General features: G+C 35.4%; 1 protein-coding gene across 1 annotated transcript in view; it reads right to left on the bottom strand.

Annotated features, from left to right (window-relative positions):
• Nucleotides 1-1,901: 1,901 nt before the first annotated feature.
• Nucleotides 1,902-17,538, bottom strand: part of LOC149807243 (E3 ubiquitin-protein ligase HECTD3-like) — a 104,879-nt gene continuing 89,242 nt past the window's right edge. The window contains exons 15-17 of the mRNA XM_089963979.1: nucleotides 16,875-17,025; nucleotides 6,520-6,588; nucleotides 1,902-4,372 (exon numbers count right to left, since the gene is read on the bottom strand). Coding sequence (XP_089820105.1) covers nucleotides 4,288-4,372; nucleotides 6,520-6,588; nucleotides 16,875-17,025 — 305 coding nt within the window. The 3' untranslated portion in view covers nucleotides 1,902-4,287. The remainder of the gene's footprint in view (nucleotides 4,373-6,519; nucleotides 6,589-16,874; nucleotides 17,026-17,538) is intronic.

Here is a 17,538-nt window from a genome sequence, read left to right as displayed (position 1 = left end):
TAGAGGAGAAATGCAGTTGTGTGTGCAACGTGATGGTAAAAAATAGAGCTGAAAAGATATTATGATAAAAATATAACACCAACAATAATTACAAAGGTCACAAAAAAAGCTGAGGACTATCTCGCCCTATTTTCAAAATAATTATTTAGACAAATAATATTATATAAAATGAAGCGAAAAAGTTTGTAAAACATCCTATCATCAAGAATTATGAAGCATCTTGTGATGGTATCATCAGGAACTGTTGACTAAAAAACCAGTCTGAATTGTCATCAATACTGGTTATCTTAGATTTTTTGCTGGGGAATTTTTTTTATCTCTCTCATAAATTTGTCAATGAATGTTTCCATGGACTAATCATGAAGCATCTTGTGATGGTATCACCAGGAACTGTGGACTAAAAAACCAGTCGGAATTGTCATCAATACTGGTTAACTTAAGATTTTCTGCTGGGGAAGAAAAATTATCTCTCTCATAAATTTGCCAATGAATGTCTCCATGGACTAATCAAAGATGGTCTTGTGATTAATGAAATTAATGGTCAAAAACTTAATAATTCCTCAAGTTATTTACGAGCTATTACACAGTCAGAATTACAAATTTGGTGGTACAGTAGTCCCCCTCTTGAATAGTGCCCCTGACCAGCGGCCACCCGCTCCTTATGGCTAGAATCTGTTGGCACCAACGAGTTTGTGTTCAAAAGTACCCCTCGCGAATGGCCACCCAGCTAACGCGACCAGCATATTAGTGCAATAATATAAAATTTACCCCTCACAAGCGGCCGCATTTTATCTGAATATGTATCCAGAACCAGTATTTTATTCATAACGTGTGTTAAGTAATCCGATTTCTGTTTCTCGATGTCAGGTTTTCGTTACTGAAAGAAGTGTTGAGTAAAGTACATGTACCACTAACGTTAATATTATATCATTTATGCCTCAAGAGAAGCCAAATTTATTCCATAAAAACCAAGAAAGACTCAAATTTTAATCCATACAAAAGGGTAAGTACATGTAATCCAATTAGCCCTACTGCTGTGTTATCATAAGATGTCCGGTTTAGTCACTCTGATAATTGTTAATATTACAATTATTGAACAGTAGTAACAACTGAAAAGTGGCAGTATTGATGTACAATACCCAAGTCAGCAGGAAAATGGTTTGATAGCCTTTATGGCTTCCCTGTGTAAGATGTTGAGCTTGTTCACTTTGATAATTAGTGGCAATACTACTGACAATAATTGTCAAAATTGCAAATCACAACGGCCGCGATGTCAAATCTATGTAATGTTAATGGTACATATCGAAGTCGTTTTGGCTTCTCTCACTTGGTGTAAATAAATATATAAAAACAATAGGTTATCAGACTGCGACTAATGAATCACGTGACAAGATCACTTCCTTTAAAAACACATGGCAATTTGTTTAGATGCATACAAAATTGTTTTATCAGTATTGTAGTTGGCAACATGAATAACTTACTGCAAAAAGAACATGTCATCAAGGAATTTTTTTTTTATCAGTTTAGAAGAGGAAGTGAAAATAATTCAACTGATGGGGGCTGGGTGTCGAGGATCCTTGCAGAAAACTAATGCCGGGAAGACTCAGATAAATAATATTGTGAAAGATAATGAAACAATTTTGTAGAAGTGGGAAGGTGAAATGGATGGAGAAAGGAAGATTGTTTGAGCCAGGAGACGTTTGTATCCTGATTTGAATGACAAGAAAAAGCAACAATTTTGGCAGTTGAATTGGGATATGACTTTACCACAAGTAATGGATGGTTGCACAGATTTCAAGTGCAACACAATATTAAGTGTTTTGTCCTTAGTGGAGAATCAGCTGATGTTAATAATTAAGTTGTCTTGTCAAAGATTGGAACAAAAGACTAAACGATATATGCAAGGGATATGACAGCAAGGATATTTTTAATTGTGACAAGACAGGTTTGTTTTTTAGACTTTACCAACAAAGTGACAGATGATGTGATCTGTAACATAATTATAAAGTTTTAAAACTGTATCAATGGTTATTCATAGCATTCTTTTGAAAATGATGACACAGTTTGTTTTACATTTATTTCACAACGTACATGTGATTTTTAATGAAAATATTAAATGTTTCAGAATTAAATGTACTTGTGACTTTCTTCATATGTATTTACTATTCACATTTGTCATCCCCCTCTAGAAAGGCCACCCTCATTATAAGGCCACTTCCCTGATGCATTGGGGTGGCCTTATAAGAGGGGGACTACTGTACTGGTAAATATAAACTAACTGCAAAAGGGCAGTTAAATCTGCAGATACAGAGACTGGTGAAGATATAATATTTCAATCAATGAATGCAGCAGGAAAATATTTTGATATTTCAATATGTTCTGCACAAAATGTCACAGATAATATTGCTAGATCAGTGTTTTCAAAGAAATATAAACAAAAAACTAACATTTCAGTATTGCATATCACAAGAATTATGACGGAAGATGACTGTCAAGGATATGTAGAGCAGTTGAAGAGTATCCTCGCTTGTCTTGTACAATATTCTCTTAGAAATTTATTTTTTTTTTTTTTTCGTTTCCTCCTTTGGTACAACAAACCAAATCAGCATTACAAACAACTAATAAATAATTAAAACTTCAGCCCTGAAGTCAAATAAGAAACACTCCTATCATAAGTCAGAGTAATTTATCGTTTTATGACTACATTGATGACATGATCCTTGACAGCTTCCTGATATAGTCAGGGGGAATAACTGTCAGATAAGGGTTGAGCAAGTAATCATATAAATATTTTTTATTTATTTATAATTGTTTTTTTGTTGTTTAAGAAACATTATCCTTATTTTCTGAATCTGTCAGGTTTCTAGCTGTTTTCAACAATACTAAGAAAAACAAATGGCAAATAATCCACGCCAATTGCGTGAGCTACTTTTAGAACTCTCTGTTATACATATATATATATATATATATATATATATATATATATATATATATATATATATATATATATATGATGATTTCTGGATATGAAAATAAATCCACACTGCAGCTAGTATAATGATCTTTAGCAATCCAGCATAGGTAACTTTATAATAATTTATAAAACATATATCTGTAAAATGTGTCCATAGTGCAGTGCTAGCGTGTTGGAATCTCATACTCGAGGCCTGGCATTCTAATCCCATGACTGACAAATCTGTCGATGGTGGCCAATAATCCCAATACTTCATTAATAGGTGGAGAAACAAAAAAGATTAATAGCGCATGCATTAGACAATTAAGATCGATTATGTCTGCAAGTAACTCTGTTACTTGCGAAACTGAAAATGAAAGTGCTGTCATCAGCGAAAATGACAGTAGTGAAAATATCACTAGTGACAAAATCACGAAAGGGGATTGTGAAAGTTATGGCAACTGCGAGTGTTTCAGCTTTGTCTATTAATGGACAGTGACAAAGTTACTAGTGATTATAAATGCGTTATCATTCAGTTTATTCTCATTCAGTACAATAATTATTAATTTTAGTATCATTTACCCCAACAAATTTGATAATCAGTGAAGAATAAGATCTTCTTTTTTATTCTGATAATATTTATTCTGATTCTGAAAATAATATTTTTTTATTCTGATACTAATATCTGTTACATAATTTTCTGTTTTTAGTAGAATTTTTTAGTACCATCAATAAATTATAAAATCAGTCCTTTAAATGTTACTTAAGCACTATTTATCCTATCAGATTATAAACAACATAAACCATAATCTGCAGGCATAATATGCTACAGCAGATGATGATATTTGCTGTTTCCAGTTTGACTCAACTTATAAGTGGATACAGACAGTATAGATCTCACTCATCTGAACTTGTCAAATATACTGATAATATAAACCTATATTTTAAGTTTGAACAAATCTCAATAAAGATATTGATTCCATAATGGTAACAAGCAAATGCTGACAGATTGCAGATGACTGACAAAAGATGATGGACACAACCATGTACAGCCAGATGAGCTAAAAAATGAATATGTATTACAGACCTTGAACTGATATGATGGATAAAAGATGGATAACTGGCAACCAACAAGACTGCTACTGCTGTGTTTATGTAATACTTACAAAGGTTGACAAAAATGGTCATGCAAAGCTTTCAAAAGATTCAACATTATTGCAGTATGTGCATAACAAGGTTAACAGATTTCAGAGTTTATTTTTTATATAGCACTGAAATATAAGTAAGTGAATGACATCAATATAAAATGCAAATCTCTAGCTGCTCTTCAAAGATTAGTCTTCCCATAGATTCATGTCTGTATCATTATCCATGCAATTGTAGGCAGCATAGCGTATCTTCTCCTCTGCAACTTTGGCACTGGGAATAAAAATAAGCACAAACATAACAATAATGATAGCAATGGAATATTCTGATGTGAAGCTCTCGTGAAGAAAAAAAACACAGGTTGAATCTAGGATTTAGCAATCTGAGAGACTAATCCACTCCTTAAAAATGAAAAAGGGATCCCAGTCTGGTCATAGCTGGGCCTCATAATAGGGTATCAAAAAAGTAACTAAAACCAACAGAGGAACAAGAGAACATATACAGCTTTCTTCAATATCTCTGAATCAACACTGTTGCAATGCAGTCCTGAAAAAATGCATTTTACCCAAAACAAATCTGATGAAAAGTATACATGTTATGACTGTTTCATTATAAAGTTAGGACACAGTTTATGACCATAAAATATTTTTAAAAATTTACCCATACCTAGTCAGATGAAGTTATGATGTATGCACACAAAAAATACATGCAATGTGATGACAACGGACCTACCATTTCATTTTCTGGAGGAGATAAGTGAGGGGAGCGACTATCTATTATATTTGTGGAAACAAGAGACCCTAAAAAGTTGGGGTTTTGTGGCTTAATGGCCTTTTTCAGCACATGATAGGCTATATATGGTGGCCAGTATAATGGGTGGAGGAAGAACCCAGGAAAACTCCAAGAATAACCACTGATCCACTTAGCCTGAGACTTGAACCAATGTGGACAGAGGAGATTTGGCAGTGATTGGTGGAGATGAGTGCCTTAGACCACTTGTCCACTGAAAGACATCACCCCTTGATGGGAGTGATATTCCACTGTTTAAACTGAATTCCAGGAATTCAAAATAAGTCATTTCTTCTTTTTATCTTCTGAGAGCTGAAACTATCTTTGAAATTTTTGGAGTAATAAGAGTTTCAAATTAGTTGCTGTGGTTGCTGTGGTGGCCATATTAGAAGTAAAATCTGCAACATTTTCATTAGGATACACTAAACTCCATTAGAAGACATTTGTTGAAAACCCCAGGCAATATATGATCATCCATGCAGAAAAATAAGTTGTAGGTTGTTCAGTCAGTTCATTGTAGCAGTCATACTGGACATCTGAGGAGCTACATTTTCATTTAGGACCAACTAAATATTGTAAGAAATTTTGTGGTGAAAACCTTATGACAATATGACCATCAATTCTAGAGTAGCAATAACAAGATTTTCAAGACAGTTGCCACTGTGGCCATATTGGCTCTTAGGCTGGCACCTTATTTAACTGATGACCAACCTGACAACTAAAAAAGTTCTTGTGAGAACTAGATGACATGACTTTCTGTTTAAGAGAAATACTGACAAGATTTTCAAAATGGCTGCCATGGTTACCATACTAAATGTCAGATCAACATCATAGGACATCTTCTGGTCAAAATACCATAAGAATGTACTTTCCATTTAGGAGAGGCAGCAACAACAGCATGTTGGCTACTGTTGTGGCCAAAAAGGACCAACTAGACGTCACAAGCCATTTAGTGAAAACCCCATGTTGAAAAGACTATCCAAGAGGTCCTCGGTCAAAATTAGTACTTCCAGGTCAGTACCCATGAATGTAATCCCAATTTATTCTATAATGTGTTTTTCTCTCTTTATCTGATGATCATTCTTGGCTCAGATATAGGCATTCTTGGTATTGATTTAAAAGAAAATATCAATAGCAAGATTTTTAAGATGGCCACTGTGGCAGCACCATTTTTATTTAGGACCAACTTAGACCATGGGATGAATGTATAAAGTTTCATGACAATCCTCATCAAACAACAATACTATCCTAATGGAAAAATGGATGATGGGTAAAGGATGACTGAAAACAGGCCTTCCCATAAGATCTTCTGATCTATCACAGGACCAGCTAATGCTAACAAATAATATTCTTGAGATCACATTAAGAATGCACTAAATCTAATTTTTAGTCAATTCCCTTTTCTCCTTCACTGGAATAGGAATAAGTAAACAATTGTTCTTTATTATAATATTTGTCACTTTAATTTTGAAAAAATGTGGAGAGACTGAAAGTCTGGTGACTCAGTTTTATACTATTTTATTGTATTGACACCATTTTTCAGTACATGATAGCTTACACATTTATACAGACATGTATGATAAAACGTTTACAGTATAAACTCTAAATAGCAACAGATTTCAGTTCCTTACCTTGAGAAATTGGGTAAATATAAAATATTAGCACATGCTGAAGACTCTGGCAAGCGGTCTATCATATCACTGCAATAGAAAAAATTTGTGGACTATTACTCTTTGTCTTTGCTTTGCTTAAAGTCTCCAAAAAAAATACTGCAAATTTTCTGAAACTTTGTGAGTGTATGGCTGAGCAGAGCAAAGTGACAATCTATACACCACAAGAACTAAGTATATATTGTTAGTAACCATGGTAGCAAAACATCTGCTAACTGTAAACTTGTCATTCTTACATCTAATTATAAGAAAGCTTTTCAAAGACCTTACTGATGCAAACCAACCTGGGGGAGTAGGAAGGAGGTAAAAATCTCAGATATACAGACATCAGATCACCCCTTGAGAGAAACATGAATTTATATCATACAACGATAATCTCTTAAGTTGTTTGTTTATGTCTGTACAGCAAGATGAACCATATACAGCCCTTAGGATATTGATTTCTGTACATCTGTAGAGCAGGATGAACCATATACAGCCCTTAGGATATTGATTTCTGTACATCTGTAGAGCAGGATGAACCAATATACAGCAGATACTGATACATTCAAGCTATCATAGGCAAGGTCAGAATTGATCAGGCCTTATGAAATTATCAACTCAACAATAATACATTCAAGCTATCATAGACAAGGTCAGAATTGATCAGGCCTTATGAAGTCATCAACTCAACAATAATACATTCAAGCTATCACAGGCGAGGTCAGAATTGATCAGGCCTTATGAAATTATCAACTCAACAATAATACATTCAAGCTATTATAGGCAAGGTCAGAATTGATCAGGCCTTATGAAATTATCAACTCAACAATAATGCACTCAAGCTATCATAGGCAAGGTCAGAACTGATCAGGCCTTATGAAATTATCAACTCAACAATAATACATTCAAGCTATCATAGGCAAGGTCAGAAGGGATCAGACCTTATGAAATTATGAACTCAAAAATGATACACTCAAGCTATCATATGCGAGGTCAGAAATGATCAGACCTTATGATATTTTAAACTCAATAATGATACACTCAAGCTATCATAGGCAAGGTCAGAAGGGATCAGACCATTTGAAATTTTGAACTCAACAATAATACACTCAAGCTATCATAGGCAAGGTTGGAATTGATCAGACCTTGTGAAATTATGAACTCAATAATGATACACTCAAGCTATCATAGGCGAGGTCAGAAGGGATAAGACCATACGAAATTTTGAACTCAACAATAATACATTCAAGCTATCATAGGCAAGGTTGGAATAGATAAGACCTTATGAAATTATGAACTCAATAATGATATACTCAAGTTATCATAAGCAAGGTCAGAACTGATCAGACCTTGTGAAATTATGAACTCAATAATGATACACTCAAGCTATTATAGGCAAGGTCAGAATTGACCAGACCTTATGTAATTATGAAATCAATATTGATACATTCAAGCTATCACAGACAAGGTCAGAAGGCATCAGACCTTAGGAAATTATGAACTCAATATTGATACACTCAAGCTATCATAGGCAAGGTCAGAATGGATCAGACCTTGTGAAATTATGAACTCAATACTGATACATTCAAGCTATCATAGACAAGGTCAGAATTGATCAGGCCTTATGAAATTATTAACTCAATAATGATACACTCAAGCTATCATAGGCAAGGTCAGAAGGGATCAGGTCTTATGAAATTATTAACTCAATACTGATTCATTCAAGCTATCATAGACAAGGTCAGAATTGATCAGGCCTTATGAAATTATTAACTCAATAATGATACACTCAAGCTATCATAGGCAAGGTCAGAAGGGATCAGGTCTTATGAAATTATGAACTCAATAATGGTACACTCAGGCTATCATAGGCAAGGTCAGAATTGTTCAGACCTTATGAAATTATGAAATCAATATTGATACACTCGTGCTATCATAGGCAAGGTCAGAATTGATCGGTCCATATGAAATTATTAACTTAATAATGATACACTCAAGCTATGATAAACATGGTCAGAATGGATCAGACTTTATGAAATGAAGAACCCAACATAAGATATTCCCTATATATGCCTAAATATATTTAATTTGATGAAAAATCAACTGAAGCCCCAAATAACATTAAAGTGAGTTAGAAGATATACATGTATTTCATAATAATTAATGACAAAAGAAAGAAACCAATTCTTCTTTTAGAGTAAATTATGTTTCTTTGATAATGCTTACCTGATCATAATGCCTTAGAATATCCACTACCTTACAAATCCTGCTGTGGTTATTTTAGGAACATAAGTGCAAAGAGTTATCTGCATGGCAAGGTGAAAGTGGGATAAGCACACTCTTCCAGAGATGTACATGTCTGGGAATGGTGGTGGTGGTGGTGGTAGTTTACTGTAATGGTAAGTGTCTCTGAAGAAATATTTCACTCAAAAAATTAGTATCAATCCTAGATATATTAAACTATCATAATATATTAGGCAAATAGATAAATGCAGGAGGGAACTTCATCTTTCTTACCCTGGAAATGTCTCTGTCTCTTGTCTCCTAATGTATGTGAAGCAGTCTTGAGTCTTGTGTGAGATATAAGACCGTGTTAGCACATGGTATATGCATGATGCAGGAGAAAAATGTTTACTCACAAAAATCCAAAGGAAGTTGAGTACCTGCAACATTATGAAGCTGCTGAACAACCCTGGAAGGTAGGTTTTTGTGCTGCTGATAATGGCCCCATCAAGTCAAATTCTGCCCTTTGGGATGAAATGTCTTTGAGACCAAGGATAGAAAATGTCATCTCTCACCTCCATCTCATGCCTTGAATGCTCTCAGTTAGGGAGAAGTTGCACTCAGATACTACGATGGTGGCAAATACCTTAACTATACTGAGCTGGTATGTGCCATGCATTATTTGGTTTTGGGTTCCTTATAAGCAAAGACATAACCCATCATATCCATAACAACAGAGCTTGAGTAGAAATACTGTCCCTTTCTTTTTGAAGTGGTAAGAACAAGTGAGATCTCCATCTTCTGATCAGTTCAATTTGTTTTAGGTAACACTTCAGAGCCCTTACTGGGTCATGTACACTCCACTGGAGTGAAGAGCATTAGCAACAAAGAGGTGTCATGACAAAGAACTGACTCCCCACTGGGAAAAACCAGATCTTGTAAATGAAAGCAGGGGTCCTGAGTGAATCTGAACCTTGGTGGCCTAACTGCATATAGTTCACAATGACTGAAATGGAGGGAGGTATCTCACTGATTCTATCCACAGTAGCTAGGAAGCAAGTTTTGGATAAATAAGAGGCAAATCAAGAATGCTCTAAACATTGGTTCAAAACATGTTTTATTCAACCGCATCAGAGCACATGGAAGATTTCATTTTAAACAAAGACTTTGGTCAAGACATGTCAATGTTCACAAAAACAGTCCAAGAGGTATTCAATCTGGCTTGTATTCTCCCTTCTTCAATGTTGAAATACGCCTGAGACTGTGGAGCAGTAGCCCTAAACAGTGACAGGAACTTATTCTAAAAGACCCCGAAAAGTAAGTAGGCAAACTAAGGCATTTAAAGAGATAAGCTGCATTCATAAGTGTCTGAACAGGTAGGGTAGAAGGCAGGATTTTCTAGGAATCTCTCCTGCAAAGTTCAATAAATCATCAATCCATGATTTTTCACACTTGCGGGAAGCAATCTGGATTAAACAGCAGTTCAAATCCCTTGATTTTTGCAAGAACTAGAAATCGGAGGGGTTTGGTGGAAAGTGCAGTTCAGGAAAAGGGCACTGACTGCCAAGGCCTTTGATCTGGGGCTGAAGATACAAAGGGTGTGAGCTTTGTGCTCCACTACATCAGAAGTTAACCCCAATGGATGTAGAATTTGATTGAAGGCAGAGAGTAGACAGAACCATTTGCTATGATTTAGATGAATCTATAGGAACAAGGAGTCCACTGGGCCTTTCTGGAATGTGAGAGTCTTTAGAAAATCCTAACCAGGAAGCAGAGATCATGTGACTTGTTTCCCCCTAGTTTTTTAATGTAATTGAAGATGCTGTTATGTGTATGTAATTTAATTATTTGTTTGTTAGTTTTAAAATTTTGTTAATTTAAGTTTTTTATAAGGTAACTTTGTCTGCTGGATTTGAATTTTTGTTGTTGTTGTAGGGTTTAACGCCATTTTTCAACACACGATAGGCTATACATGGCGGCCAGTATTAATGGTGGAGGAAGAATCTGGGAAAACCCCGGAAAGAAACACCGACCCAATTTTTGTACAGAAATTCAGTTCAGTTCTATTTGACTGGACTGTTATAATATTGTTGTTGTTGTGGGGTTTAACGCCATTTTTCAGCACACGACAGGCTATACATGGCAGCCAATATTAATGGTGGAGGAAGAACCTGGGACTGTTATAATATAGAAACACTGTACCTAGTTGCTGACCTTGATTCAGAACCAGTAAGTGTTCTGGCAAACAGCTTTTCTAAAAAAAATGTATTTATAATTCTTTCCCAGAGTAAGAATCATTGATTTCAGTTAAAGCCATACTGGGAGTACATGACGTTAGGCATGTAAAAAGCTTCTATTTTGTTCTGGAAGAGTGACCATGTGACCCTCATTTAGGAATCTGTTTTGCATCTTAAATTAGTGTATAATGTTTTCTGGATAGAATTTGGGCATTCAGGCTCTAACCATTGACACTTAAAGGTGTTTTGCTGTGACCAGTTTGAGTTGAAATTTTATTTTATGGAATACAAGTTATTCTTTTTCCTGGAAATATATAAGTGCTCATACAGAATTCTTAGACAAAGATATTCATTGAAATTAATTCGGAATTCAAAACTGGATAAATTTTTTCTGTCATTCAACAAGGAACTGATGACACAACAACACTCTGAAGGTTCCAACATATATCATCACCTTCTATTTTGTATTTCATTGGGACTCAAACTCGGATTCATTTAGGACTTTTTAATAATAGGACTTCTATTTTTTAATTCTTGGATTAATTTTGGATTTGATTCGCAAAACCTTACATTCTTTTTCTCATTTTTACCTTACTTTTCCAGGGAAATAAATTATTTGTTAAATTTTACAAAGCTTGTTGTCTTCACTCTATTCTGTTATGTTTTGCAAGAGCCTAAACACGTGACAATATATGATTGGATTCAATGAGAATATCCTTCCCAGACAGCATCTCCTGCCATGATTCAAAGGCATGCACCATTGCATTCATCTCTGCAACGTAATGTGCAATGAGCGCTCCTAACCAAACTCTCTTCTAGGAAGGAGGGCAGAAAGTTTGTATACAAGCCTGTTATGCTGATGTCTGAACAGATCTTGTCTTCCACTAGCTGCTTCTGCAGTGGGATGTTTGCCACAAGGCAAATGTAAAGTCCTCCTGTTTGGTGAAATTCATACCGTATGTAACCCACTGGGACAGAAGGATCATCTGCATGGGTCTTATGAACAAGAAGCTCAAAAAGAAAGGATCCATTGTCTTATTGATGATACAACATGATGTGAAGAAATTCCTATAATGAAATTTGATTTTCAAGCAAATAATAGACCACATGTCATCATTAAACAAATTACTGACCATGTGATTTTGTAGAATTCTCACCATTTAGCATGATGATTAGGACATAGAGCTTGTTAAAAAGTGACATGACTGTCCATAACTGTCATGAGGCCCCAGGACTAATATTTAGACCAAGCCAAGTGTCTTGAACTAATAAACAGTCCCCATACATGAACCTTAAGAATTCTGGGAAGACCTGTGAATGGATATGAGATGGTATGCATCTTGATGGTCTATACTGACTCAGAAAGAACTAATCTTAGCATGTCAATTCTGAACATTCTGCCTGAAATGAGTGGAAAAGAGAGTTTAAATCCACTTTCAAACAAACCTTACCTTACCACTAGCTATCCAATTAAGAAAATTAAATAAGATCCTGGCAAGTTTTCACTGAAAACAAAATCAACTGTCCTTTTCAAAAAGAAAGCATCAATTCTTGCTTCAGAGCATGTTTTGTGTGGGTCTCTTGTACATAATATCTGTAGTGAAAGGAGTCCTTGGTAATGGGCAAGAGTCAAAGAATGTGGTCTGGAGGCTTTCTAAAACAAACTGTAACACCCAAGGGTCAGTTGGGTTATGTCTCTCTATTCCATGGAAAAGCTATGAATTCTTCCTCCTGTAGGGATGTCAAAGGTAGTCTAAGTATGGCATTACTTTTGCTAAGAGCTGATGGGCAGAGAACTGAAAAGAAATTGGTCCTCGTTTCCCCTGTGCTTAGTCATTTGTAGCATGCAGAAACCAGTTCCCCATCAAGAGAATTGGAATAGAAGGCATGCTTTAAAGGGATCCTTCCTATTTCTCTGATCTCTCCTAGGGCATGAGGGCAGAGCTCTGGGTTCCTGTATTTGCCAGGTCTGCCTCTTTGGTGACTTTATGCAATTTAAAATGACTTTGTGATCGTTTTTCCACAACAGAGGATGAGAAGAGAGATAAATCTCTGTCTACCAACTGAAGACTAATGGATACAGCTATGTCAGTGGGTAAGTGAGTGTTGAAATGTTTCGTTAGCATACATGTCATACCTTAGCGTGAGTGCTGGTGAGGTTCTTACCAAATGGGTTTAGTCTAAGTTCAGATTGCTGAAAAGTTAGCCATTTAAATCAAGTCAAACATGGACCCCATTAATACATTTCAAAAGAGTTGTAGCATGTTGAGGAAGGACTTTCAGTTTACATGTAAAGAAGGCTTGGCAGTCCCAGGCCCACAATACCTCTATTGACAGCTGAGATGGCAGGTTGAAATTGCTTAAGGTCATCGCTGCAAAAGGAAAGGCCTTTTGACACCTGGTCTTAAAATGGTGTTTCAAAGCAACAAAGTATATCACTAACTTAGGCACAATGTGATAGTTGCTGGAGGGACAGATGGTCTATTTTGACTAAGAGAAGAATGGATGCAAGAATTTGCTAAAAGGCCACATGTGACTTAGATGGCAAAAGCCAGAAAACCTTATCAATCTATATGCTGAAGGCTGAGTATTCTCTGGACATCATCAGATTGAAAAAGGAAGATCATGACTGTGAGCATGAATCTTTGCAAACAGAAGAGTGGGGTGATAGGAAAGCCTCCTGTGCACATTTCAACTATACAGGCAAACCAGGCTGCAAGACAGTGAACAAAGGCTGGAAGTCTGTCCAGGTTAAGATACAGTTATTTCAAAGCATTCAATATGTGTATGACCTATGGTTCAGAACAGGAAATAAGCATCTGGCTATGGAGTGTGACTAAAGCTGGTATCTGGTCATGATAGGGCTGGTACCATGCAAAGGCAGGCCACTAAACTTCCATGGATCTCATACAGGTAGTGTTACAGTTCATTGCATGCTATACTATGCATCCAGATTCAAGCCAGTGCTGGAAATGTCATGGCTAGGTGTCTGTCTTGAAGCTGGGACTGGGTATATCAAGAAAGACAAGCACTGGATTTGATTTTGTTGTCAGACATACTTGATATAATTCACTTCCACGTCAAATCTAGTGCTGGAACTGTCATGGTCACATGCCAAACACATTCCATTTTTGAAGTTAGGACTAGGAATGATGGGAAAATCGATCATGCCACCTGGTCCTAGGAGCTGAAAGTATAGATATAGGGTGAGACATTGCCAGAGCTGTTGTCATCTTAAGCCCGGTTACATCTGGTGACCAATTCCAGCAGTAGATAACCAAAGAAAGATCATTGTAGCCATTAGTTGGTTTACCTGTGTTGCTGCATATCTACTATTTATCTGGATGGGCCATCATTTGGATTTGATTTTTGCGAGCCCAGAGAAAGAGAAAGCTTCTAAGTATGAATGAAAGTAGTAACTGATGAACTGACACAATTCCTCTATCCAAGGACAGAGCACTGTCATCTGACTTCCACATTAGCAAGCAGACAACTTTTTTGCATTTCTATTTCAAATACAAGGAAAGGCAGGATTTGTGAGATAGTGGATGTACTCTGAACGTATTAGGATTGGTAACATCTATTTGAAAAAGAAATGATCGTATCTGCCACTGATAATAAGTCAAAGACTGCCTGGAAATATAAATAAGGAAAAGTAAGTGGTTAAGATATTTTCCCTCTCACTGTTTCACAATTACAGGAAAACATGTCCAAATATGAATCCCTGTGAACTCCCAAAATGTCAGGTACATGTACTAGGCTATATCCATAAAATGCTACATTTCAAACAATGCTTAAATTCATTTCATCCATGTTGGAACTGACTATTTTACTGAATTTTATCCATGCTTGTGCTGTGATTTACTGTATTTTATCCATGTGTGTGCTGACTGTGTTTTACTGAATTTTATTTGTGTTGGTGCAGACTGTATTGTACAATATTATATCCATGTTGGTGCCGTGTTTTACTGTATTTTATTCATGTTGGTGCAGACTGTGTTTAACTGTATTTTATCCATATTGGTGCTGACTGTGTTTAACTGCATTTTATTCATTTTGGTGCAGACTATATTTTACAGTTTTATTCATGTTTGTGCAGACTGTATTGTACTGTATTTTATTCATGTTGGTGTTGTGTTTTACTGTATTTTATTCACGTTGGTGCAGACTGTATTGTATTGTATTTTATCCATATTGGTGCTGACTGTGTTTTACTGTATTTTATCCATACTGGTGCTATGTTTTACTGTATTTTATTCATGTTGGTGCAGACCGTGTTTAACTGCATTTTCATGATGGTGCTGACTATAGTTTACTGTTTTATTCATGTTTGTGCAGACTATATTGTACTTTATTTTATTCATGTTGGTGCTGACTGTGTTTTACTGCATTTTATTCTTGTAGGTGCAAACTGTATTGTACTGTATTATATCCATGTTGGTGCTGTGTTTTACTGTATTTTATCCATATTGGTGCTGTGTTTTAATGTATTTTATCCATATTGGTGCAAACTGTAATGTACTGTATTTTATCCATACTGGTGCTGTGTTTTACTGTATTTTATTGATGTTGGTGCTGACTGTGTTTTACTGTATTTTATCCATATTGGTGCTGTATTTTACTGTATTTTATTCATGTTGATGCAGACTGTGTTTAACTGCATTTTTTCACATTGGTGCAGACTATAGGTTACTGTTTTATTCATGTTTGTGCAGACTATATTGTACTGTATTTTATCCATATTGGTGCTGTGTTTTATTCATGTTGGTGCAGACTGTGTTTAACTGTATTTTATCCATGTTAGTGCAGACTGTGTTTAACTGTATTTTATCCATATTGGTGCTGACTGCATTTTACTGTATTTTATTCATGTTGGTGCTGTAGTTTACTGTATTTTATTCATGTTGGTGCAGACTGTGTTTAACTGTATTTTATCCATGTTAGTACAGACTGTGTTTAACTGTATTTCATCCATATTGGTGCTGTGTTTTACTGTATTTTATTCATGTTGGTCCAGACTGTATTGTACTGTATTTTATCCATACTGGTGCTGACTGTGTTTTACTGTATTTTATCCATAATTGTGCTGTGTTTTACTGTATTTTATTCATGTTGGTGCAGACCGTGTTTAACTGCATTTTATTCACGTTGGTGCAGACTATAGTTTACTATTTTATTCATGTTTGTGCAGACTATATTGTACTGTATTTTATTCATGTTGGTGCTGTGTTTTACTGTATTTTATCTATACTGTTTGTGCAGACTATATTGTATTGTATTTTTTATTCATGTTGGTGCAGACTGTGTTTTACTGTATTTTATTCATGTTGGTGCAGACCGTGTTTAACTGCATTTTATTCACGTTGGTGCAGACTATAGTTTCCTGTTTTATTCATGTTTGTGCAGACTATATTGCACTGTATTTTATCCATACTGGTGCTGACTGTGTTATACTGTATTTTATCCATATTGGTGCTGTGTTTAACTGCATTTTATTATGTTGGTGCAGACTATAGTTTACTGTTTTCCTGTTTGTGCTGACTGTATTGTACTGTATTTTATCCATATTGGTGCTGTATTTTACTGTATTTTATCTATACTGATGCTGTGTTTTACTGTATTTTATCCATATTGGTGCTGACTGTGTTTTACTGTATTTTATCCATATTGGTGCTGACTGTTTTACTGTATTTTATCCATTTTGGTGCTGTATTTTACTATATTTTATTCATGTTGGTGCAGACTGTGTTTAAATGCATTTATTCATGGTGGTGCAGACTATAGTTTGCTGTGTTTTATTCATGTTTGTGCAGACTGTATTGAACTGTATTTTATCCATGTTGGTGCTGTGTTTTATTGGAAATGTTTACATACCCTTTTCCAGTGGATATATACAAAGGAGCAGGCAGTCTTCTGCGACCAGTCACAAAGCGAAGAAAATGACTCCTATCATCATTAGAGAAATTTTTCAGGGCCTCCCACAAGTATTTCACTCTTGCATCTTTCTCGTCCACATCACAGATAGCTGTAGATTAGATACGTTTAAAAATGCATCTTAAATGTACATATAACTGGTCTAATGAGTCGCGCATATTTAAAACTTTTTTATAATACTATTCTTTTTTCAGCCTTTTTGAAACTCTATTATTGTAAGAATGAGTAGATTGCAAATGTCCTTGAAGTGACAACAATATAATTTATTCTTCTTTATCATACACAAATATATTGCCACCAAAATGTATTTACCATGCATACTCAATTATAAGTCAACTCAAACTGAGAAACAAACTGCAAACAACAAAGATCCTAATCTGCCTTAGCATAATGCACCTGCAGATTAGGGTCTATGTTGTTTGTTATACTGATTACTCATATCAAACTGCACAGACCCAGAACTGCTTGTGCATTATGCGGGTCTGTGCAGCTTGCAGTTGTACTCATCTTATAAGTGAGTAGAGATTGTAATAAAGGTCAATATTAGATAAATGGATTCAGTTAATAAACAACATATAATTCAGAATTTATTTCAGTTTGTGGA

This window comes from Sinohyriopsis cumingii, chromosome 1, assembly GCF_028554795.1.
Source record: "Sinohyriopsis cumingii isolate HCF-2022 chromosome 1, ASM2855479v2, whole genome shotgun sequence".
Lineage (NCBI taxonomy): Eukaryota > Metazoa > Mollusca > Bivalvia > Unionida > Unionidae > Sinohyriopsis > Sinohyriopsis cumingii.
The sequence above is the reverse complement of the archived record's forward strand: the minus strand, read 5'-3'. Positions and strand labels throughout refer to the sequence as shown.